This window comes from Oncorhynchus masou, unplaced genomic scaffold (genome assembly GCF_036934945.1).
Source record: "Oncorhynchus masou masou isolate Uvic2021 unplaced genomic scaffold, UVic_Omas_1.1 unplaced_scaffold_1705, whole genome shotgun sequence".
Taxonomy (NCBI): domain Eukaryota; kingdom Metazoa; phylum Chordata; class Actinopteri; order Salmoniformes; family Salmonidae; genus Oncorhynchus; species Oncorhynchus masou.
Window position 1 is genome coordinate 72,279 of NW_027007210.1, and position 26,601 is coordinate 98,879.

The following is a 26,601-nucleotide window of genomic DNA, read 5'->3' on the forward strand; positions in this document are numbered from 1 at the left end:
ATATATTTTTAAATGTTTTTTTAATCTGATTCTACTGCTGCATCAGTTACCTGATGTGGAATAGAGTTCCATGTAGTCATGGCTCTAGGTAGTACTGTGCACCTCCCATAGTCTGTTCTGGACTTGGACTGTGACGAGACCTCTGGTGGCATGTCTTGTGGGGTATGTATGGGTGTCTGAGCTGTGTGCCAGTAGTTTAAACAGACAGCTCGGTGCATTCAACATGTCAATGCATCTCACAAATACAAGTGGCATGTCGTTAGTGAAGATTTTAAAAAGTAAGGGGCCTAGGCAGCTGCCCTGGGGAACTCCTGATTCTACCTGGATTATGTTGGAGAGGCTTCCATTAAAGAACACCCTCTGTGTTCTGTTAGACAGGTAACTCTTTATCCACATTATAGCAGGAGGTGTAAAGCCATAACTCACAGGTTTTTCCAGCAGCAGACTATGATCAATAATATCAAAAGCGGCACTGAAGTCTAACAAAACAGCCCCCACAATCTTTTTATCATCAATTTCTCTCAGCCAATCATCAGTCATTTGTGTAAGTGCTGTGCTTGTTGAAAGTCCTTCCCTATAAGCGTGCTGAAAGTCAATTTGTTTACAGGTCACACTATTTTTTTTCCAAAACTTTTGTAAGGGTTGTTAACAGGGTGATTGGTCGGCTATTTGAGTCAGTAAAGGGGGCTTCACTATTCTTAGGTTGCGGAATGACTAACTTCCCTCCAGGCCTGAGAGCAAACACTTTCTAGTAGGATTAAGTTGAAGATATGGGAAATAGTTGTGGCAATATCGTCCACTATTATCCTCAGTAATTTTCCATCCAAGTTGTCAGGTCCCGGTGGCTTGTCATTGGTGATCGACAACAATACTTTTTTCACCACCTTGCCAATCCACACTTCAAAATTACAATTCTTGTCTTTCATTATTTGGTCAGATATACTTGGATGTGTTGTGTCAGCATTTGTTGCTGTCATGTCATGGTTAAGTTTGCTAATCTTGCCAACAACAAAAAAAAAACATTAAATTAGTTGGCAATATCAGTTGGGTTTGTGAGCTATCTGATTCAATAAATGATGGAGCTGAGTTTGCCTTTTTGCCTGAAATTTCATTTAAGGAGCACCATAACTTTTTACTATCATTCTTTGTCATTTATCTTTGTTTCATAGTGTAGTTTCTTCATTTTTATTCAGGTTAGTCACATGATTTCTCAATTTGCAGGGGATTTAAGTTTTTACAGTCATTTTCTTAATAGGTGCATACTTATTAGTAATTGGGATAAGCAATTTTATAGTAAACATGGGATCAATACATGTTGATGATTTAATTCCTGTGCTGTTTGTAACTACCCTGGTAGGTTGACTGACAACCAGAACCAGGTTGCAGGCACTAGCTACAGTTTGAAGCTTTCTCTTGAGTGTGCGGCTTGATGAAAACCAGTCAATATTTAAATCACTCAGAAAATATACTTCTCTGTTGATATCACATCCATTATCAAGCAGGTAATGTAGGTAGGTACAGTAGACTGAGTCAGGCTGGTTGGTACAGTATCAAGCATTTCACACGCTATCCAGATACTGACTGTTAGCACTTGGTGGTCCCCTTCAGCATATGTCCCTTTGCCTAAACCTGTTCTGTTTCCTCCCCAACAGACAGAGAAGATAACCATTTGTGGCGACACACATGGACAATTCTACGACCTTCTGAACATCTTCGAGCTGAACGGCTTACCCTCCGAGACCAACCCCTATGTATCCTGCTCAGTCGCAGTAAAGCGGTGACATGTGCAGTAAAGCGGTGACATGTGCAGTAAAGCGGTGACATGTGCAGTAAAGCGGTGACATGTGCAGTAAAGCGGTGACATGTGCAGTAAAGCGGTGCCATGTGCAGTAAAGCGGTGACATGTGCAGTAAAGGGGTGCCATGTGCAGTAAAGGGGTGCCATGTGCAGTAAAGCGGTGACATGTGCAGTAAAGCGGTGTTTGTATTCAAATAAATGTACATGATAACCCTTAACAATAGAACACAGCTGTTTAATGGAGACTTTGTGGACCGTGGTTCGTTCTCCCTAGAGGTCATTCTGACTCTGTTCGGCTTCAAGCTGCTCCTCCCGGACTCCTTCTACCTGCTCAGAGGTCAGTAGGCTCACAGAGGAAGTTAAGAGCACTGTATATCTGTGGCCAGTCTTCCTCCTTTACTAATGTTTATATTACCTATGTGTAATGGACCCTTCGCTAAAGCCCTGCCACCCGTGGTTACTTTTGCGACCTTGGTCAACATTTTACCAGGAAGCCCAATTCTCCATTCAAACCATTGGAGAAAAGGGTAAATTGTGTTGGTAACTGATGTCCATATGTTCCTGTGTCACTAGGTAACCACGAGACTGACAACATGAACCAGATGTATGGTTTTGAGGGGGAGGTGAAGGCCAAGTACACCGCTCAGATGTTTACGCTCTTCAGTGAGGTCTTTCAGTGGCTCCCTCTGGCGCAGTGCATCAATGGAAAGGTTCTGGTAGGTAACCCTGACCTTTAACCTCTGACCCCTAACCTCTGGCACAGTGCATCAATGGAAAAGTTCTGGTAGGTAACCCTGACCTTTAACCTCTGACCCCTAACCTCTGGCGCAGTGCATCAATGGAAAAGTTCTGGTAGGTAACCCTGACCTTTAACCTCTGACCCCTAACCTCTGGCATAGTGCATCAATGGAAAGGTTCTGGTAGGTAACCCTGACCTTTAACCTCTGACCCCTAACCTCTGGCGCAGTGCATCAATGGAAAAGTTCTGGTAGGTAACCCTGACCTTTAACCTCTGACCCCTAACCTCTGGCATAGTGCATCAATGGAAAAGTTCTGGTAGGTAACCCTGACCTCTGACCCCTCTGGCATAGTGCATCAACGGCAAGGTCCTGGTAGGTAATTTGGCGTTTATAACGATGTGGTAAGGTGGTAATTACCAGTTGTGAAGCCGTAAATACGAGATGAGTAAATTCACATTTTGAACTTGGACTTTGTGGAATACACTTTTTAAATTGGTGGATTCTGCTATTTCAGCCACACCCGTTACCGGTGGGTGTATAACGTCAAGCACACAGCCATGCAATCTCCATTGACAAACATTGGCAAGTAGCCTAGTGGTTAGAGCGTCGGACTAGTAACCGAAAGGTTGCAAGATCGAAACCCCGAGCTGACAAGGTAAAAATCTGTCGTTCTGTCCCTGAACAAGGCAGTTAACCCACTGTTCCTAGGCCGTCATTGAAAAATATTAATTTGTTCTTATTAACGGACTTGCCTAGTTAAATAAAGGTTTAAAAAATAAAGTAAATAAATACATTAAATGGCCTTACTGAAGATGTCTTTTCAATGTGGCCCTGTCATAGGATGACACCTTTCCAACAAGTCCGTTCATCAAATTCCTGCTAGAGCTGTCCCGGGTCAACTGTAAGTGCTGGTTTTGTCAACGAGAAACGTCTAGGAGCAACAACGGCTCAGCCGTGAAGTGGTAGGCCACACAAGCTCACAGAACGGGAACACTGATGCGCAAAAATCGTCTGTCCTCGGTTGCAAAACTCACCATCGAGTTCCAAACTGCCTCTGTCCTCGCTCTTCTGTGACCCGGAAACCGGTGATGGTCGAGTAGAGTCAATTTGTTAGTAGTGTCTTCTCCACCTCGATAGCCACGTTTTTCATTGAGGCTGGTCATGTGTATCCTACCTATCGCAGTCCTTTGCGGAAGAGTTTTGATATCTACCACAAACCCTTTTTGAAGCACAGTGTATTAACTGTAAAATCATCGGGAAGAATCTCATTTGCATACTCATTCTCAAAACTCATTGGATGAGAAAGCCAGAGGTCCCTCCCTTCTGACCATCTCCTCCAATGGGTTTTGAGAGGTAGGCGAGGAAAAAGAACTAATGCAATTGAGATTCTCCCCTGGTAGGTAACCCTGACCTTTAAACCCTAACCTGTGGCACAGTGCATCAACGGCAAAGTCCTGTTAGGTATCCCTGACCTCTAACCTTTGACCCCTGACAGCCCTCACACGGTGTACCGCATGCTTCCCAGCCGAAACAGTTCGGTGGAGTTTGTTCGTATCGGACGACATTTTGGACTTCGGTTTTTCCCCGGCTTTTTCGGCCCTCAATTTTTCTGGGAGGCAAGAAAAGTCCCTTCGTCTGATTTTTCAACAGTAGGGATTCTTCAATAAAGTCTGCCGTTCACAGTGAGAGAACTTGTTTTCCTGCAAACAACAATGAATAGATAAACAATGCACCAAACTTCTAAGTTACGTGTAACATTGTGTGACAAATCTCTTCAGCGATAACTTCAATTAATGACAGATTTCTTGAGTGAGATCCCATTCTGACTTTTTTTGAGGAAGTGAATAATGGCTTTGGCGTCTCAAGATGAGCAAACGGTACTATTGCCACTTTTATTTCTTATTTCTTGTTTTTCAAGCAAAGGTCTTTTTAAGAGAGTGTGTGCAGCACGGCCGTTCAGTTCGACGAGCCAAGTAACGCTAGGCGCCAGCCGAACTGAAGCATGCTGAGGCCTGCCAATGGTACAACTGGACATTTTTTGAGAATATTGTCTGTAGTTGTGTTCTGTCTGTGTCAGGTGATGCACGGGGGGCTGTTCAGTGAGGACGGAGTGATGCTCGACGATCTGAGGAAGATAGACAGGAACAGACAGCCCCCTGACTCTGGTAAGAGCGATCAATTAATCAATACCTTTCTCGTTTAGGACCTAGGAATGAAAGTGCTGTTTCAACTGTTTGTTTTTCTTCAGGTCCCATGTGTGATCTCCTCTGGTCAGACCCACAGCCACAGGTTTGGTGTCCAGCACTGTCCGAGAAACACACTCTTGTCCAACAACAAAATATAATTCTAATATAATCTGGTTTAAATAGCTGTACTGCATCATGTCATCTGTCTATTTAATTATTTTCTTTTTTTCCTGACCCCCAGAATGGGCGGTCTGTCTCTAAGCGAGGTGTGAGCTGTCAGTTTGGTCCTGACGTCACCGAGCGGTTCCTGGACCAGAACAAGTTGGATTACATCGTCCGCAGTCACGAGGTCAAGGCAGAGGGTTATGAGGTCACACACTCAGGGAAGTGCATCACAGTCTTCTCAGCGCCCAACTACTGGTAACTAGGGCAACAGACTCACTATTCAATACAAATGTGATTTTGTTTTTTAAATATGCATTGCCAGATTTAAACAACATCTCTTGTAAGACTCTCACATGTCAAATGTCACCCCCTCTAAAGATATTTAAGATCAGTATTCTCTTCTCACCCCTTCCCCTCGCTCTCCCCTTCCCTTCCCCTCGCTCTCCCCTTCCCTTCCTCTTTCTCTCCCCTTCCCTTCCTCTCGCTCTCCCTCGCTCTCCCCTTCCTCTCGCTCTCCCTCGCTCTCCCCTTCCTCTCGCTCTCCCCTTCCCTTCCTCTCGCTCTCCCCTTCCCTTCCTCTCGCTCTCCCCTTCCCTTCCTCTTTCGCTCCCCTTCCCTTCCTCTCGCTCTCCCTCGCTCTCCCCTTCCTCTCGCTCTCCCTCGCTCCTCCCCTTCCCTCCCCCTCGCTCTCCCCTTCCCTCCCCCTCGCTCTCCCCTTCCCTCCCCATCGCTCTCCCCTTCCCTCCCCCTCGCTCTCCCCTTCCCTCCCCCTCGCTCTCCCTTCCCTCCCCCTCGCTCTCTCTCCCTCGCTCTCCCCTTCCCTCGCTCTCCCCTTCCCTCGCTCTCCCCTTCCCTCCCCCCTCGCTCTCCCCTTCCCTCCCCCTCGCTCTCGCTCTTCCCCTCCTCTCGCTCTTCCCCTCCTCTCGCTCTTCCCCTCCTCTCGCTCTTCCCCTCCTCTCGCTCTTCCCCTCCTCTCGCTCTTCCCCTCCTCTCGCTCTCCCCTTCCCCTCCTCTCGCTCTCCCTTCCCCTCCTCTCGCTCTCCCCTTCCCCTCCTCTCGCTCTCCCCTCCTCTCGCTCTCCCCCTCCCTTCCTCTCGCTGTCCCCTTCCTCTCGCTCTCCCCTTCCCTTCCTCTCGCTGTCCTCTCTCTCCCTCAAGTGATCAGATGGCTAATAAGGGAGCGTACATCCACCTCAGAGGATCAGACCTCAAACCAGAGTTTCACCAGTTCACTGCTGTGGTAAGTACATCTGATAATAACTTTGACATACTAACCCTAACCAACGTTACAATAACAGTACATCTACTGAGTTACAGAACCTTTCAGGCCTTTAAACCGGTTGCCGTTTCGGATTTTCTAGAACCCGACTCGTCGTGGCTAAATATAGAGATTTCTGTGCAGGTGGCAACATTTTTTTTTAACATAGCCGCTTCCCACTGCCGCTTCCCACTCTGCCGTTTCCCACTCTGCCGTTTCCCACTCTGCCGTTTCCCACTCTGCCGTTTCCCACTCTGCCGTTTCCCACTCTGCCGTTTCCCACTCTGCCGCTTCCCACTCTGCCGCTTCCCACTCTGCCGTTTCCCACTCTGCCGCTTCCCACTCTGCCGCTTCCCACTCTGCCGCCCACATGGCCGCCCCCCACTCTGCCGTTTCCCACTCTGCCGTTTCCCACTCTGCCGTTTCCCACTCTGCCGTTTCCCACTCTGCCGCTTCCCACTCTGCCGCTTCCCACTCTGCCGCTTCCCACTCTGCCGCTTCCCACTCTGCCGCTTCCCACTCTGCCGCCCACATGGCCGCCCCCCACTCTGCCGTTTCCCACTCTGCCGTTTCCCACTCTGCCGCTTCCCACTCTGCCGCCCCCCACTCTGCCGCCCACATGGCCGTTTCCCACTCTGCCGCTTCCCACTCTGCCGCTTCCCACTCTGCCGCTTCCCACTCTGCCGCTTCCCACTCTGCCGTTTCCCACTCTGCCGTTTCCCACTCTGCCGTTTCCCACTCTGCCGCTTCCCACTCTGCCGCTTCCCACTCTGCCGCCCACATGGCCGCCCCCACTCTGCCGCCCCCACTCTGCCGCCCACATGGCCGTTTCCCACTCTGCCGTTTCCCACTCTGCCGCTTCCCACTCTGCCGCCCCCACTCTGCCGCCCACATGGCCGCTTCCCACTCTGCCGCTTCCCACTCTGCCATTTCCCACTCTGCCGCCCACGTAGCTGCTGTTCATTGCTCCCGCTGCTCTACTGCCGCTCCCCCTCATTGACGTGGAGGTGGAAACTCCATGTTGTACACTGAAGACATGGTCGACATGTTCCAACTATGCGTTCCATGCCTCGAGTGTGATTTCATGTTGTAGCCTACACGAAAGACACGATCGACGTGTTGGTACAGACTGTCTGCTCTAACAGCAAATGTAAACCAGCATATTAAACACATACTGTCTATTTTGACTGCCTGGATTTTCTCATCATTGCATCATTTCTCATCATTGCATCATTGGTTAGATAACTGTAGATTATAATGACCAATAGGAAACGGTCTAAAGCAGCATAACTGTAGATTATCATGACCAAAAGGAGACAATATATAAAGCAGAATAACTACGTAGATTACCATCACCAATAGGAGACAGTATAAGGCAGAATAACTATGTAGATTATCATGACCAATAGGAGACAATCTCAAGTAGAATAACTATGTAGATTATCATGACCAATAGGAGACAGTATAAGGCAGAATAACTATGTATATTATCATGACCAAAAGGAGACAATATATAAAGCAGAATAACTACGTAGATTACCATCACCAATAGGAGACAGTCTAAAGCAGAATAACTGTAGATTATCATGACCAATAGGAGACAGTCTAAAGCAGAATAACTATGTAGATTATCATGACCAAAAGGAGACAATATAAAGCAGAATAACTACGTAGATTACCATCACCAATAGGAGACAGTATAAGGCAGAATAACTGTATATTATCATGACCAAAAGGAGACAGATTAGCCTACACCACACAGTATGCTGATTGGCTTTGGCCACAATGCATTGTGTAGGGACTTTCCTGCTTGTGCAACTGCAATATTGGTTACAACAGACGGGTTGTATAGCCTTCAATAAATATTTGTGGGAATGTTCATTCAAATGGGGCTCCACGGTGGTCATAGACACTGCATCTCAGTGCAAGAGGTGTCTCTGCAGTACCTGGTTAGACGCTGCATCACATTTGGCCCAGCGTCATCCTCGTTTGGCCGGGGTAGTTTTTGTATTGTAAATAAGAACTTGTTCTTATTAACTGACTTGCCTAGTTAAAAAAAAAAATATTTAAAAAATGGCTGCAGGTTGTGTTTTCAGTTGTTCCGAAATGTGAGGCAGAGAGTGGCTTGGTTCAGAAGGGGAGGTGTGAACGGCATCGGGGGTGTGAACGGGATCGGGGGGTGTGAACGGGATCAGAGGGTGTGAACGGGATCGGGGGTGTGAACGGGATCGGGGGGTGTGAACGGGATCGGGGGTGTGAACGGGATCGGGGGTGTGAACGGGACCCGGATCTTTAGCTTTGAGGGGGGGAAATAAGTTTTCGTATTTGTTACCACGGGCCAATAAAAACACCTCTTATCGTTCCTCCACAGCCTCATCCGAATGTGAAGCCGATGGCGTACGCCAACTCTCTGATGCAGATGGGGATGATGTAGAGAGGCCCACGACGCTCAGCCTGGCACCTCCCTCCTGGCTGACCACACCCACCTCCTGGCTGACCACACCCACCACTCCTTCCTTAGACAACAACCTGCCCTGGCCCACTGGTCCATGCGGTTCCATGGGATCCCTTTCTCCCAGCCTGTCCCCCCCCCCCCTCCCCTTGACCTTTTTAATTCGTTGATGTTTGTACATCTGAAGGGTCAGCACTTTAAAGATCTGATAACATTGAAGGGTTAGTACCATGGGGGAAGGAATGGGGAGCGAATTGCGACCGGTTTCGGGTAAATCCCTCTTGTTGCGTTCAGAGTAGACAACGTGGTGGTGTGATGGTAGTTAAGGTGGAAAGGGAGAAATATATCTTCGACCGGCACAGTCAAGAACTGGGTGTGTTCATTTCTTTCTTTCTTTCTTTTTTGTATTGGTAAAAACTGGAAAACTCAATCTCTCCCTAATTTCTGTCCATATTGGTCCCCACACATGGGTTTCATTCCCGGTAGTGATTTAGAATGATGAATTATACTGTATTGGTACTGTATGGTTACATGAGAAGTGGAGGATTTTTGTAAGAACATACGGCAGCAGAACTGTTAAGAATAATATTTGATTGTTCTGCTACTGTAAAACATACAGTTGGTTGGCCAACTGCACCGTTTATAGTGTGTCTCGTTGGGGGAGGGGAAGTGGGGGGGCGGGGGGGGGTGCTAGCAGAATGTCTATACTACAGTATTGGTTCATACATCCTGTGAAATATAGTTTTATTAAAGTTCAATATTTTTTACAGTAGGGCAAAAAAGTGAGTGTAGAAAAATGTAGCTACGATTGCAATCTTCAGGAGAAAAGGAGGTGTTTTGGGGAAGTACCTGGTTGTTTGTCTCCAGTCTCACTCTGCACGGTGCTGTTCATTACTAGTAGTCAGATGTTGTAGGTTCTTCACATTCAACATGTACAAAACAGATCCTCATTCCGTTTATTTTGCTCTGCTGCACCTCTCCTCTACCTGTTGGGGGGGGGCAGGAGTGTTGATGCTCTTCAGCTCAGTCAGTAGTGTCACTCTCCTGTCTCCCGGCAGCTCTTGCACAATATCTCTTCTCTCCCGACCTGCTTTGCTACAAGGCCAAGCACTGGTGTGATGCTTCAAGCCGCTCCACTGTTAGTTTTGTCTACCAGTGTGACTTTGCCGTTGTGTGGATGTACAGCCCGGATGTCCAGACACCAAGCCACCTCCCTTCTCTCTCTCTCATGCGCACAGCTGCAGTGTCCCAATATTGGCCCTAAACTTTTTAAGATAATGGTATACACTGAAGTGTATGTGTGTGTGTATATATATATATTATCATTTAAAATTAATGCTGTGTACATGTTTGGAAAAAAAGATATTGAATAAAAAAAATTCCAGTCCAGTGATTTTTAAATTAATGATTATTTATGTTGAAATTTCAGTGCGCAGGGCCTGCGATGATTTCTCTGTCAAGAAATGCACCCACTTCAGAAATTACCAATATATTTGCTAATGAAGCCAAGTGTGTGTGAGTGTATATATATTTTTACATATACCAACAGCCAAGTATAGTTTACCATCTTTAGACATATACCAACCATTGAGCTATAAGAACGACACCAACATGCACAGCCAAATATTTGTGTATATGTAACTGAAGATAGACCAGAGTCGGTCGTTTCCAATGGGAGAGAATGAATCATAGTGGGCAGAGCCAAGCAATGCGATGGGCTGAGTCAAGGAAGATCTAGTGAGATCCTATTGGCACGTTCTAGCATTTATTTGCATATTTCCTTTGGGGAACGCCTACTCAAGTGCGCGTGTGCAAAAACTCAATTCGTCCTTGCGTTCCAAAACAACGTATTTTTTATTTATTTTTTACTTCGTCAAAGGGTTGAAGTTCAAAACACAGTCTACTCTGTTACGGATTTAAAAGTTTTTGAAACAGAAAACGGTATCAAGATCAAATATGATGAGATAATTAGCAGAATTTGATTTGAATATCGGCCAAAATCCATCTCACTCCGGCTTCTTCCATTGCCAGTCATTGGGCTTCCTCTCATCACCATATTTGGTAGTGAGTGGAAATGTCAACCCGATGCTTCACATTTACACATCCGGTGAAATATCTGGCTCTGGCTCATTGTTCTGCTCTACAGCTGTTCTCAGATGTGGGAGATGAATGTCGCATTTTTTTTTAACTCGGTAAATACGCGATCAAATCATAACGTTAAGTGTTCTTCAGTTCGGAGATCTAGAAAAGGGCCAGGGTTCCCAAGTTGAATGACCGTTAAAATGTCATGTGTAACTGTGTTGTATGTGTCGAATTGTAATGCTTCATCTTGGCCAGGTCGCAGTTGCAAATGACAACTTGTTCTCAAATAGCCTACCTGGTTAAATAAAGGTGAAATAAATCAAATAAAATACATGTTAAAAATCGATTTTTCCTAGTCGGAGCTGTTTTTTTCCCCCAGTCGGCGATTTCAGAATTCCCAGTTGTTTTGAATGCAGCAAAACGTGCGCCACGTGATATACGGGTCGCATCATTTTGACGTAATGCACACAAGCTAACAGCTGACGAACGCTACAAGTGGATCAGAAAACTGACAACTCACCTTGCCAGTTTTAAAGATAACTCTTCAAGGTTTGTCGACAAGATGCCGAAGTATTGTTCTGCACCGAACTGCAAGAATGATTCTGGAAACAATTCTGAAAGGAAAAGCTTCTATAAGTAAGCATGGCTGTATTTGTTGTTAGATTAACTGTAACTATGCGAGCAGTAACGTTGGATATTAATGATTAAACTCGCCGATTTACGATAGAGTTAAGTGGCGACTAGTGTGGGTGGACGCGTAAAAAAAAAAAAATGAAATCACGCAATTTGTGACAAAATGTAAGTTTTATAAGAAAAAAATATACTTTGAAACTACTGATTTCAGCACCCAAAAACTAGCCCGAAATTACACATTGTCTTGTGTATTTGCGGGCAATTTTTTTGGCTGCCGAAAACAATAGTTTTGGATACACTAATTGTATCTGTCATTGGAACTGTAGTCGCCACTCGACTCCAGTTACATTTATTTGGCTACTGTGAATGGCAAGGTGACGGTATCAAGCATTATCATTGTTGCAACCCCTATTACTAGCCTGTTCAACCTCTCTCGTATCGCCTGAGATCCCCAAAGATTGGAAAGCTTCCGGGAAATAACATTAAGTCATGTCTCAAAGGCTAATACTAGTTTGACACATGACGTGTGTTAAACCATATTGATAGTTAGTTTCCCTGATAATGTATTTGACTTGTGGGCCCCCGAGTGGCGCAGCGGTCTAAGGCACTGCATCTCAGTGGCGTCACTACAGACACCCTTGTTCGAATCCAGGCTGTATCACAACCGAGCGTGATTGGGAGTCCCATTGGCCCAGCGTCGTCCGGGTTTGGCCAGTGTAGGCTTCATTGTAAACATATATTTTTAATCCTAACCCCGGTCTCCACAGGAGACCATTTGCCTTTTGGTAGGCATCATTGTAAATAAGAATTTGTTCTTAAACTGACTTGCCTCGTTTAATAAAGGTGAAATAAAATTAGAACATTCTTATTTACAATTAATTTAATTGACTTGCCTAGTTAATCAAATCAAATAAAAAATAAATCCATGTGTAAGCTGATCTACTGTGCCACACGGTCAATGTTTCGCAATGTGTGTCACAGTGGCATGAGCTGACTCAAGAAAGGTTGCTGTTGGAAAATTATACTGTTCTCCTGCCCCTGTAGGTTTCCACTGCAGGATCCAGCTCGGTTAGAACAGTGGTTGAAAAACATGGGTCGTGAGGACTGGAGCCCTTCCAGACACCAGTACATCTGTCATGAACATTTTGCAGCTTCCAGCTTCAAGCTGCGCTGGGGGATTCGCTACCTGGAGAATAATGCTGTGCCCACTGTCTTCCAGCTCACTGAGGTACACTGGATTCTGAAAGGATTCAGACCCCTTCACATTTTCCACATTTGGTTACATTACAGCTTTATTCTAAAATGGAGTCAATTGTTTTTTTGCCACCCTCAAATCTACCCACAATGCCCCATAATGACATCACAATGCCCCATAATGACATCACAATGCCCCATAATGACATCACAATGCCCCATAATGACATCACAATGCCCCATAATGACAAAGCAAAAAGTTTTTTTTTTAAATACATTTTTGCAAACTAATAAAAAAAATAAACTGAAATATTACATTAACATAAGTATTCAGACCCTTTACTCAGTACTTTGTTGAAGCACTTTTGGCAGTGATTACAGCTTTGACTCTTCTTGGGTATGACGCTGCAAGCTACACCTGTATTTGGGGAGTTTCTCCCAGTCTTCTCTGCAGATCCTCTCAATCTCTGTCAGGTTGGATGGGGAGCGTTGCTGCACAGCTATTTTCAGGTCTCTCCAGAGATGTTAGATCGGGTTCAAGTCCGGGCTCTGGCTGGGCCTCTCACGGACATTCAGAGACATGTCCCGAAGCCACTCCTGCGTTGTCTTGGCTGTATATTTAGGGTTGTTGACCTGTTGAAAGGTTAACCTTCGCCCCAGTCTGAGGTCCTGAGTGCTTCGTCATTGTGATTTTGTGTGTAGATTGAGGAAACATTTTTATTTAATACATTTTAGAATAAGGCTGTAATGTATCAAAATGTTGAGAAAGTGAAGAATACGCTGTATAGTAACTCTAACCCTAGGTGTTGTCTGTAAATGTAGCGATGTGTCAACCCGGATGAAGTCAACCAAAATGTAATGGAGGGGTTTGTTGGTTTATGTTCCTTCAAGTTCTACATGAGTTTATTAGATTGTTTTCAAACTTCTAAACATTTTTTTTAAAGCATAAAAACACTCTTCTCTTTGATTTGGTCAGAAACGTAAAGGTGAGGAACACAGTGAGAGTCAGAAATCCAAAAGGCTGCGACACGGCAGGAAACCACTGACCACCTCTTCTGACGTTGGGATGCCAGTTAGCGACTCCACCGACAACACATTGACACTCTATGAGGTCACTGTTAACCCCTCGGCGACTGAGGAGGCACAGCTGCTGGAGGAGCGGGACGTGACTGGCCACACAGTGGGCCTTCTGCACACAGCACCTCTGCCACTGTCGGCGTTGGAGGGGAGGAGCCACGACGGGGCTGCGGGAGACTTCCCTGTTACGGTGTTCCAGACAGTAGAGGATCTGGGTGGGCTGGACGGGGACGTGGTGGTGTCACAACAGCTGGAAGAGGTGGTGAGTGGGGTCACAGCGGCCATCTTGACTGAGGGTCATGACCTCGGAACGACGGAAGATGTCGGCAATTTTGTGTTGTCCCCGACGTCTCTGGTCATGGAGAACGTCTCTCCTGAGATGGAGGAGGAGCTGTCTGTCTCCCAGGACGACCACGGTGGTGGGGCTCAGATCATCGCCTACTTTGAGACGATTCCTAACATTCTGTCCAGCGGGGCGGATCAGTTCAGCATCCCCCCAGACACTGTGCTGTCCTCTGCTCTCAGCCCCACACCCATCGTCTCCACACTGCCTATAGTGTCCAAGCACACGCCCCCCTCTCCTGCATCACTTATCCTCACGCTGGAGAGACTGGCGACGGAGGAGGGGGAGACTCCAGAGGAGGACGATATGGAACATCGGGGAAGCCAACTGGAGGAACACCGGTATAGAGAACCCTAACCCGATACACCTTAACCCCTTGACCCTCTACCCCTTGACCCTCTGACCCTTGACCCTCTACCCCTTGACCCTTAACCCTAAGAATGATGGTCTTGGGCCTGGTGCCTAACCCAAACCCTGTGTTCAGACTCTTGCCTTAATGTTAGTGCCAGTATGTTATGCTAAGATACCGTGTCACCCCAACATTAATGTGATATCTGAGTGACCCAAATATTGCAACAAAATCAATGGGATAAAAATGTTAACAGCCTGAGTAACCCTAACCACTAAGGTCTCCTCTGTCAGCTACAATAAGAACAGCCTGAGTAACCCTAACCACTAAGGTCTCCTCTGTCAGCTACAATAAGAACAGCCTGAGTAACCCTAACCACTGTACCGTCTCCTCTGTTAGCTACAATAAGAACAGCCTGAGTAACCCTAACCACTAAGGTCTCCTCTGTCAGCTACAATAAGAACAGCCTGAGTAACCCTAACCACTGTACTGTCTCCTCTGTCAGCTACAATAAGAACAGCCTGAGTAACCCTAACCCTAACCACTAAGGTCTCCTCTGTCAGCTACAATAAGAACAGCCTGAGTAACCCTAACCACTAAGGTCTCCTCTGTCAGCTACAATAAGAACAGCCTGAGTAACCCTAACCACTGTACCGTCTCCTCTGTCAGCTACAATAAGAACAGCCTGAGTAACCCTAACCACTGTACCGTCTCCTCTGTCAGCTACAATAAGAACAGCCTGAGTAACCCTAACCACTGTACCGTCTCCTCTGTCAGCTACAATAAGAACAGCCTGAGTAACCCTAACCACTGTACCGTCTCCTCTGTCAGCTACAATAAGAACAGCCTGAGTAACCCTAACCACTGTACCGTCTCCTCTGTCAGCTACAATAAGAACAGCCTGAGTAACCCTAACCACTGTACCGTCTCCTCTGTCAGCTACAATAAGAACAGCCTGAGTAACCCTAACCACTGTACCGTCTCCTCTGTCAGCTACAATAAGAACAGCCTGAGTAACCCTAACCACTGTACCGTCTCCTCTGTTAGCTACAATAAGAACAGCCTGAGTAACCCTAACCACTAAGGTCTCCTCTGTCAGCTACAATAAGAACAGCCTGAGTAACCCTAACCACTAAGGTCTCCTCTGTCAGCTACAATAAGAACAGCCTGAGTAACCCTAACCACTGTACCGTCTCCTCTGTCAGCTACAATAAGAACAGCCTGAGTAACCCTAACCACTGTACCGTCTCCTCTGTTAGCTACAATAAGAACAGCCTGAGTAACCCTAACCACTAAGGTCTCCTCTGTTAGCTACAATAAGAACAGCCTGAGTAACCCTAACCACTGTACCGTCTCCTCTGTTAGCTACAATAAGAACAGCCTGAGTAACCCTAACCACTAAGGTCTCCTCTGTTAGCTACAATAAGAACAGCCTGAGTAACCCTAACCACTGTACCGTCTCCTCTGTTAGCTACAATAAGAACAGCCTGAGTAACCCTAACCACTGTACCGTCTCCTCTGTCAGCTACAATAAGAACAGCCTGAGTAACCCTAACCACTGTACCGTCTCCTCTGTTAGCTACAATAAGAACAGCCTGAGTAACCCTAACCACTGTACCGTCTCCTCTGTCAGCTACAATAAGAACAGCCTGAGTAACCCTAACCACTGTACCGTCTCCTCTGTCAGCTACAATAAGAACAGCCTGAGTAACCCTAACCACTGTACCGTCTCCTCTGTCAGCTACAATAAGAACAGCCTGAGTAACCCTAACCACTGTACCGTCTCCTCTGTTAGCTACAATAAGAACAGCCTGAGTAACCCTAACCACTGTACCGTCTCCTCTGTTAGCTACAATAAGAACAGCCTGAGTAACCCTAACCACTAAGGTCTCCTCTGTCAGCTACAATAAGAACAGCCTGAGTAACCCTAACCACTGTACCGTCTCCTCTGTCAGCTACAATAAGAACAGCCTGAGTAACCCTAACCACTAAGGTCTCCTCTGTCAGCTACAATAAGAACAGCCTGAGTAACCCTAACCACTGTACCGTCTCCTCTGTTAGCTACAATAAGAACAGCCTGAGTAACCCTAACCACTAAGGTCTCCTCTGTCAGCTACAATAAGAACAGCCTGAGTAACCCTAACCACTGTACCGTCTCCTCTGTCAGCTACAATAAGAACAGCCTGAGTAACCCTAACCACTAAGGTCTCCTCTGTTAGCTACAATAAGAACAGCCTGAGTAACCCTAACCACCGTCTCCTCTGTCAGCTACAATAAGAACAGCCTGAGTAACCCTAACCACTGTACCGTCTCCTCTGTCAGCTACAATAAGAACAGCCTGAGTAACCCTAACCACTAAGGTCTCCTCTGTCAGCTACAATAAGAACAGCCTGAGTAACCCTAACCACTGTACCGTCTCCTCTGTTAGCTACAATAAGAACAGCCTGAGTAACCCTAACCACTGTACCGTCTCCTCTGTCAGCTACAATAAGAACAGCCTGCGTAACCCTAACCACTGTACCGTCTCCTCTGTCAGCTACAATAAGAACAGCCTGAGTAACCCTAACCACTAAGGTCTCCTCTGTCAGCTACAATAAGAACAGCCTGAGTAACCCTAACCACTGTACCGTCTCCTCTGTCAGCTACAATAAGAACAGCCTGAGTAACCCTAACCACTGTACCGTCTCCTCTGTTAGCTACAATAAGAACAGCCTGCGTAACCCTAACCACTGTACCGTCTCCTCTGTCAGCTACAATAAGAACAGCCTGAGTAACCCTAACCACTAAGGTCTCCTCTAAGGTCTCCTCTGTTAGCTACAATAAGAACAGCCTGAGTAACCCTAACCACTGTACCGTCTCCTCTGTTAGCTACAATAAGAACAGCCTGAGTAACCCTAACCACTGTACCGTCTCCTCTGTCAGCTACAATAAGAACAGCCTGAGTAACCCTAACCACTGTACCGTCTCCTCTGTCAGCTACAATAAGAACAGCCTGAGTAACCCTAACCACTGTACCGTCTCCTCTGTTAGCTACAATAAGAACAGCCTGAGTAACCCTAACCACTAAGGTCTCCTCTGTCAGCTACAATAAGAACAGCCTGAGTAACCCTAACCACTGTACCGTCTCCTCTGTTAGCTACAATAAGAACAGCCTGAGTAACCCTAACCACTAAGGTCTCCTCTGTCAGCTACAATAAGAACAGCCTGAGTAACCCTAACCACTGTACCGTCTCCTCTGTTAGCTACAATAAGAACAACCTGAGTAACCCAAACCACTAAGGTCTCCTCTGTTAGCTACAATAAGAACAACCTGAGTAACCCTAACCACTAAGGTCTCCTCTGTTAGCTACAATAAGAACAGCCTGAGTAACCCTAACCACTGTACCGTCTCCTCTGTCAGCTACAATAAGAACAGCCTGAGTAACCCTAACCACTGTACCGTCTCCTCTGTCAGCTACAATAAGAACAGCCTGAGTAACCCTAACCACTAAGGTCTCCTCTGTTAGCTACAATAAGAACAGCCTGAGTAACCCTAACCACTGTACCGTCTCCTCTGTCAGCTACAATAAGAACAGCCTGAGTAACCCTAACCACTAAGGTCTCCTCTGTCAGCTACAATAAGAACAGCCTGAGTAACCCTAACCACTGTACCGTCTCCTCTGTCAGCTACAATAAGAACAGCCTGAGTAACCCTAACCACTGTACCGTCTCCTCTGTCAGCTACAATAAGAACAGCCTGAGTAACCCTAACCACTGTACCGTCTCCTCTGTTAGCTACAATAAGAACAGCCTGCGTAACCCTAACCACTGTACCGTCTCCTCTGTCAGCTACAATAAGAACAGCCTGAGTAACCCTAACCACTAAGGTCTCCTCTGTCAGCTACAATAAGAACAGCCTGAGTAACCCTAACCACTGTACCGTCTCCTCTGTTAGCTACAATAAGAACAGCCTGCGTAACCCTAACCACTGTACCGTCTCCTCTGTCAGCTACAATAAGAACAGCCTGAGTAACCCTAACCACTGTACCGTCTCCTCTGTCAGCTACAATAAGAACAGCCTGAGTAACCCTAACCACCGTCTCCTCTGTCAGCTACAATAAGAACAGCCTGAGTAACCCTAACCACTGTACCGTCTCCTCTGTCAGCTACAATAAGAACAGCCTGAGTAACCCTAACCACCATCTCCTCTGTCAGCTACAATAAGAACAGCCTGAGTAACCCTAACCACTGTACCGTCTCCTCTGTTAGCTACAATAAGAACAGCCTGAGTAACCCTAACCACTAAGGTCTCCTCTGTTAGCTACAATAAGAACAGCCTGAGTAACCCTAACCACTGTACCGTCTCCTCTGTTAGCTACAATAAGAACAGCCTGAGTAAGGAGCAGCTGGAAGCCATTGTGATCGAGCTTCAGAAGAAGGTAAAGGTCCTGCAGCAGAGACACAGGAGACACCTGGATAAACTTGTGGGTCTGGAAAACACCGTCAACCAACTGAGACAGAACAACTTGCTGAATGAAGAGAGGGTACATCTGCTGGAGAGGGTACGTCATACATGTCTCAGTACGGGACAATACACGGAACGATACATGACGGGCCAGTACGGGACAATACACATAACGGAATGATACATGACAGGCCAGTACGGGACAATACACATAACGGAATGATACATGACGGGACAGTACGGGACAATACACATAACGGGACGATACATGACGGGACAGTACGGGACAATACACATAACGGGATGATACATGACGGGCCAGTACGGGACAATACACGGGACGATACATGACGGGCCAGTACGGGACAATACACATAACGGAATGATACATGACGGGCCAGTACGGGACAATACACATAACGGAATGATACATGACGGGCCAGTACGGGACAATACACATAACGGGATGATACATGACGGGCCAGTACGGGACAATACACGGAACGGGACGATACATGACGGGACAATACACGGAACGGGACGATACATGACGGGACAATACACGGAACGGGACGATACATGACGGGACAATACACGGAACGGGACGATACATGACGGGACAATACACGGAACGGGCGATACATGACGGGACAATACACGGAACAGGACAATACACGGAACAGGGACGATACATGACGGGACAATACACGGAACGGGACGATACATGACGGGACAATACACGGAACGGGACGATACATGACGGGACAATACACGGAACGGGACGATACATGACGGGACAATACACGGAACGGGACGATACATGACGGGACAATACACGGAACGGGACGATACATGACGGGCCAGTACGGGACAATACACGGAACGGGACGATACATGACGGCCAGTACGGGGCAATACACATAACGGGACGATACATGACGGGCCAGTACGGGACAATACACATAACGGGACGATACATGACGGCCAGTACTGGGCAATACACATAACGGGACGATACATGACGGGCCAGTACGGGACAATACACATAACGGGACGATACATGACGGGCCAGTACGGGAAAATACACATAACGGGACGATACATGACGGGCCAGTACGGGACAATACACGGAACGGGACAATACATGACGGCCAGTACGGGGCAATACACATAACGGGACGATACATGACGGGCCAGTACGGGACAATACACATAACGGGACGATACATGACGGGCCAGTACGGGACAATACACGGAACGGGACGATACATGACGGGCCAGTACGGGACAATACACATAACGGGACGATACATGACGGGCCAGTACGGGACAATACACGGAACGGGACGATACATGACAGGCCAGTACGGGACAATACACATAACGGAATGATACATGACGGGCCAGTACGGGACAATACACGGAACGGGATGATACATGACGGGCCAGTACGGGACAATACACAGAACGATACATGACGGGCCAGTACAGGACAATACACATAACGGAATGATACATGACGGGCCAGTACGGGACAATACACGGAACGGGACGATACATGACGGGCCAGTACGGGACAATACACGGAACGGGACGATACATGACGGGCCAGTACGGGACAATACACATAACGGGACAATGCATGACGGGACAATACACGGAACGGGACGATACATGACGGGACAATACACGGAACGGGACGATACATGACGGGACAATACACGGAACGGGACGATACATGACGGGCCAGTACGGGACAATACACATAACGGGACGATACATGACGGGCCAGTTCGGGACAATACACGGAACGGGACGATACATGACGGGACAATACACGCAACGGGACGATACATGACGGGCCAGTACGGGACAATACACATAATGGGACGATACTTGACGGGCCAGTACGGGACAATACACGACGGGCCAGTACGGGACAATACACGGAACGGGACGATACATGACGGGACAATACACGGAACGGGACGATACATGATGGGCCAGTACGCGACAATACACGGAACGGGACGATACATGACGGGACAATACACATAACGGGACGATACATGACGGGCCAGTACAGGACAATACACGACGGGCCAGTACGGGACAATACACGGAACGGGACGATACATGACGGGCCAGTACGGGACAATACACGGAACGGGACGATACATGACGGGACAGTACGGGACAATACACATAACGGGACGATACATGACGGGCCAGTACGGGACAATACACATAACGGGACGATACATGACGGGCCAGTACGGGACAATACACATAACGGGACGATACATGACGGGCCAGTACGGGACAATACACGGAACAGGACGATACATGACGGGCCAGTACGGGGCAATACACATAACGGGACGATACATGACGGGCCAGTACGGGACAATACACATAACGGGACGATACATGACGGGCCAGTACGGGACAATACACGGAACGGGACGATACATGACGGGCCAGTACGGGACAATACACATAACGGGATGATACATGACGGGCCAGTACGGGACAATACACATAATGGGATGATACATGACGGGCCAGTACGGGACAATACACATAATGGGATGATGCATGACGGGCCAGTACGGGACAATACACGGAACGATACATGACGGGCCAATACACATAACGGAATGATACATGACGGGCCAGTACGGGACAATACACGGAACGGGACGATGCATGACGGGCCAGTACGGGACATGACAATTCAACACATAACCAATATGTAACAAATACACTGTATATATTGTGATGTATCGGGAAGTATTCAGACCCCTTGACTTTCCCCACATTTTGTTAGACTTATTCTAAAATGGTTTAAATGAAATGTCCTCATCCAATCTACACACAATACCTAATAAGTTTTTGCAGCGCTCCACCAAATCAGGCCTTTATGGTAGAGTGGCCAGACGGAAGCCACTCCTAAGTAAAAGGCACATGACAACACGCTTGGAGTTTGTCAAAAGACACCAATGGGACTCAGGCCATGAGAAACAAGATTCTCTGGATCTGACAAAAACCAAGATTGAACTCATTGGCCTGAATGCCAAGCATCATGTCTGTAGGAAACCTGGCACCATCCCTACGGTGAAGCATGGTGGTGGCGGCATCATGCTGTGGGGATGTTTTTCAGTGGCAGGGACTGGGAGACTCGTCAGGATCGAGGCAAAGATGAACGGATCAAAGTACAGAGATCCTTGCTGAAAACCTGCTCCAGAGCACACAGGACCCGAGACCGAAGGTTCACCTTCCAACAGGACAAAGATCCTAAGCACACAGCCAAGACGAAGGAGTGGCATAGGGAAAAGTCTTTGAATGTTTTTGATTGGCCCAGCCAGAGCCTGGACTTGAACCTGATCGAGCATCTCTGGAAAGACCTGAAAATAGCTGTGAAGCGACACTCCCCATCCAACCTGACAGAACTTGAGAGGATCTACAGAGAAGAATCGGAGAAACTCCCCAAATACAGGAATGCCAACCTTGTAGCATCATACCCAAGAAGACTCAAGGCTGAAATTGGTCATCCTCCACCAAACTTTACAGTTGGCACTATGCATTCAGGCAGGAAGTGTACTCCTGGTCTTAGGCTTGTGTGCGGCTGCTCAACCATGGAAAACGATTTTCATGAAGCTCATGACGAACAGTTCTTGTGCGGATGTTGTGCGGATGTTGCTTCCAGAGGCAGTTTGGAACTCTGTAGGGAGTGTTGCAACCGAGGACAAACGATTTCTACGTGCTTCAGTACTCGACTGTCATGTTCTGTGACCTCGTGTGGCCTACCACTTCGCGGCTGAGCCATTGTTGCTCCTAGATGTTTCCACTTCATAAATCCAGCCCTTACAGCTCTAGCAGGGCAGAAATTTGACTAACTTGTTGGAAAGGTGGCATCCTATGACGGTGCCACGTTGAAAGTCACTGAGCTCTTCAGTAAGGGCCATTCTACTGCCAAAGTTTGTCTATGGAGATTGCATGGCTGTTTGTTTGAATTTATATACGCCGGCCATTAATGCGTTTGGCTGAAACAGCCAGAATCCAGTCATTTGAAGGCGTGTCCCCATAGTTTTGGCCGTTGAGGCTCAGTTGATAGCGCATGTCTCTTGAAATGGCTGGGTTGTGGGTTCGTTTCCCTTGGGGGACACTACAACAAAATGTATGCATCCACTATTATAAGTCAATCTGGATAGTAAGAGGGCTGCTGAAATCACTCAATGTAAAAATACATTTAAAAAATAGTACATGATAGAACGTTTTATATAAAATATGTACTGAAAGTATTGACCCTTGGACTTCACACATTTTGTTACATTACAGCTTTATTCTAAATTGAGGAGTTAAACTTTGAATTCAATCTACACACATTACCCCATAGTAACAAAACAGAACCAGGTTTAGAAAATGTTGCACATAAATCACATAAAGCACCATTTACATAAGTTTTCAGACCCTTTTACTCAGTCCTTTTGTAGAAGCACCTTTGGCAGCGATTACAGCCTCGAGTCTTCTTGGTTATGACGCTACAAGCTTGGCACATCTGTTTTTGGTGGAGTTTCTACCATATCTTCTCTGTAGATCCTCTCAAACTCTGTCAGGTTGGATGGGGAGTGTCGCTGCACAGCTATTTTCGGGTCTCTCCAGAGATTGGGTTCAAGTCCGGATGCAGGCTGTGCCACTCAAGGACATTCAGAGACTTGTCCCGAAGCCACTCCTGCGTCATCTTGGCGGTATGCTTAGGGTCATTGTCTTGATGGAAGGTGACCCTTCGCCCCAGTCTGAGAACCTGCTCCAGAGCGCTCAGGACTTCAAGGATTTTGCTCTGTTTCTCATTCCCTCGATCCTGACTGGTCTCCCAGTCGCTATCGCTGAAAAACATCCCCCACAGCATGATGCTTCCACCACCATGCTTCATGGTAGGGATGATGCCAGGTTTCCTCCAGACGTGACGCTTGGCATTCAGGGAAAATAGTAAAATCTTGGTTTCATCAGACCAGAGTATCTTGTTTCTCAAGGTCTGAGAGTCCTTTAGGTGCCTTTGGGCAAACTCAGGCCGTCATGTGCCTTTTATTGAGGAGTGGCTTCTGTCTGGTCACTCTACCATAAAGGCCTGATTTGATGGAGTGCTGCAGAGATGGTTGTTCTTCTATCATCACAGAGGAACTTGAGGTCTGTCATTGACAATCGGGTTCTTGGTCACGTTCCTGACCAATGCCCTTCTCCCGAGTGGCGCAGCGGTCTAAGGCACTGCGTCTCAGTGCTAGAGGTTTCACTACAGACCCTGGTTTGATTCCAGGCTGTATCACAACCAGCCCTGAGTGGGAGTCCCGTAGGGCGGCACACAATTGGCCCAGCGTTGTCCGGGTTTGACCGGGTTAGGAAGTCATTGTAAATAAGAATTTTGTTCTTAACTGACTTTTCTAGTTAAATTAAATTATCCTCTGATTGCTCATTTTGGCCTGTCTTGGGGGTTCCAAACTTCTTCCATTTTTAAGAATGATGGAGGCCACTGTGTTCTTGGGGCCCTTCAATGCTGCAGACATTTTTTGGCACCCTTCTCCAGATCTATGCCTCGACACAATCCTGTCTCTAAGCATTCCTTCGACGTTGTGGCTTGGTTTTAGCTCTGACGTGCACTGTCAACCGTGGGACCTTATAGACAGGTGTGTGCCTTTCCAAATCGTGTCCAATCAACTGAATTTACCACTGGTGGACTCCAATCAAGTTGAAGAAACATCTCAAGGATGATCAATGGAAACAGGATGCACCTGAGCTCAATTTAGATTCTCATAGCAAAGGGTCTGAATACTTTACTTTTTTGAATACTTATTTAAATATTTTTTTATACATTTGCAAACATTTCTAAACCTGTTTTCGCTTTGTCATTATTGGGTATTGATTGAGAATGTTTTAGAATAAGGCTGTAATGTAACAAAATGTAAATGCACTGAATCTCGAGAGTCCAGAAGCATACCACCCTGCATCCCGCTGCTGGCCTCTGAAGCTAAGCAGGGTTGGTTCTGATAAGACCAGCTGCTGGCCTCTGAAGCTAAGCAGGGTTGGTTCTGATAAGACCAGCTGCTGGCCTCTGAAGCTAAGCAGGGTTGGTTCTGATAAGACCAGCTGCTGGCCTCTGAAGCTAAGCAGGGTTGGTTCTGACAAGACCAGCTGCTGCTGCTGGAAGTGGTGTCGGAGGGCCAGTAGGAGGCACTCTTTCCTCTGGTTAAAAAAAAGAAAAGATCCCAATGACCCTGTGATTGAGGACATTGCCCTGAGGACATTGCTGTGATTATAAAATGTGCAGGATTATATGATAAACAGTAAGAATACTGGTAGAACTAATATTTTCAAACTGAGGCTGATTCTGCTTTATGATACCCCCTCTCACTGATAAAATAAATAATAACATTCCCCAAACATTTGTCAAACTGTACGTGAACGTATTTGTTCTTTCCCAGGTGTGTATCCAGACCAGTGCTGCTGTATCGGAGGCAGGAGAGACCGTGGCTATCATCTATGAACAGGACAACACAGCATACCTCTATGACGGATCTGGATAAACAGCGTACCTCTATGACAGATCGGGTTAAACAGCGTACCTCTATGCCTTGTCTAGTATAAAGACCGAGAAAGGTCAGGGTCCAGAACAGAGACGGGGTCAGGTACCAGAACAGACACGGGATGGGGTCAGGGTCCAGAACAGACAGATACGGGACGGGGTCAGGTACCAGAACAGACAGACAGACACGGGACGGGGTCCAGAACATATATACGGGACGGGTTCCAGGACAGACAGACACGGGGTCAGGGTCCAGAACAAACACACGGGACGGGGTCAGGGTCCAGAACAGACAGACAGACACAGGACGGGGTCAGGGTCCAGAACAGACAGACAGACACGGGACGGGGTCAGGGTCCAGAACAGACAGACAGACACGGGACGGGGTCAGGGTCCAGAACAGACGGGCGAGATAGGTAGTTACCTTGCTAAAGTGATGAGGAATCTAGCTGATATGAACCCTGTACTTTATGTGATGTGAAAATCAGAAACTTTGTCTATTCTTGGAATATCAGAAGATGGAGACTGATCTGTTTGGATGAACGTGTCTGTTTTATTATTTATTAGTATCTTAGGTGATATTATAAACTGGGTGGTTCCAGCCCTGAATGCTGAATGCTGTGGTATATCAGACTGTATACCATGGCTATGGGCTGTGTCCAGACACTCTGTGTTGCGTTGTGTGTAAGAACAGCCCTTAGCCGTGGTATATTGGCCATATACCACACCTCCTCAGGCCTAAACACTTATTATAAAACTGTGTGGTTTGAGCCCTGAGTGCTGATTGGCATAACAGACTGTATACCACAGTATGACAAATCTGTTTTACTACTCTAATTACGTTGGTAACCAGTTTATAATGGCAATAAGGCACCTTGGGGGGTTTGTGGTATATGGTCAATATACCACGGCTAAGGGCTGTGTCCAGGCACTCCGCGTTGTGTCATGCTAAAGAACAGCCCTTAGCTGTGGTACATTGACCATATACCACACCCCCTCAGGCCTTATTGATGAATTATTTTACTAGTGTTTGTCAGTTATTACATTTTGGAGAGACATTAGTCGGTCTGTAGGTGAAGTGGCATCACTGGAGTTAGTTTTGCTGGGACAGTGGAAATGTACTAACAATGGTATTCTGTTTTGTTTAATCATATAATTTTATCCCCTGCTGTAAATGTAATTTTCTTTCAGAATGTCAGTTTGATGTTGAAAAATTTGCTCCGTCAGCTTGTTGTGTTTGTGTGTTTAAAGTATTGACAATACAATATTGATTTGCACTGACTTTTCCCCTCCATTACTTGT

At 46.8% G+C, this 26,601-nt stretch overlaps 2 protein-coding genes across 2 annotated transcripts in view; both read left to right on the forward strand.

The window, feature by feature from the left end:
- Positions 1–9,267, forward strand: part of LOC135532057 (serine/threonine-protein phosphatase 5-like) — a 28,925-nt gene extending 19,658 nt beyond the window's left edge. Inside the window, exons 6-13 of the mRNA XM_064959705.1 lie at positions 1,653–1,751; positions 2,029–2,134; positions 2,371–2,513; positions 4,615–4,702; positions 4,786–4,826; positions 4,965–5,143; positions 6,046–6,127; positions 8,517–9,267. Coding sequence (XP_064815777.1) covers positions 1,653–1,751; positions 2,029–2,134; positions 2,371–2,513; positions 4,615–4,702; positions 4,786–4,826; positions 4,965–5,143; positions 6,046–6,127; positions 8,517–8,579 — 801 coding nt within the window. The 3' untranslated portion in view covers positions 8,580–9,267. The remainder of the gene's footprint in view (positions 1–1,652; positions 1,752–2,028; positions 2,135–2,370; positions 2,514–4,614; positions 4,703–4,785; positions 4,827–4,964; positions 5,144–6,045; positions 6,128–8,516) is intronic.
- A 1,863-nt stretch (positions 9,268–11,130) lies between these two features.
- Positions 11,131–26,581, forward strand: LOC135532058 (THAP domain-containing protein 5-like). The gene is made up of 5 exons (XM_064959706.1): positions 11,131–11,315; positions 12,357–12,540; positions 13,483–14,267; positions 18,630–18,816; positions 25,199–26,581. Exons 1-5 carry the CDS (start codon positions 11,242–11,244, stop codon positions 25,298–25,300), a joined length of 1,332 nt encoding a protein of 443 aa, XP_064815778.1. The 5' UTR covers positions 11,131–11,241; the 3' UTR covers positions 25,301–26,581.
- The last annotated feature ends 20 nt before the right edge of the window (positions 26,582–26,601 follow it).

Excerpts from the sequence above, each read along its gene's own strand:
- LOC135532058 (XM_064959706.1), top strand. The coding sequence starts at position 11,242 with ATGCCGAAGTATTGTTCTGCACCGAACTGCAAGAATGATTCTGGAAAC. Across the intron at positions 14,268-18,629 it reads AGCCAACTGGAGGAACACCG|CTACAATAAGAACAGCCTGA; the intron begins GTATAGAGAACC and ends CTCCTCTGTTAG. Across the intron at positions 18,817-25,198 it reads GGGTACATCTGCTGGAGAGG|GTGTGTATCCAGACCAGTGC; the intron begins GTACGTCATACA and ends GTTCTTTCCCAG.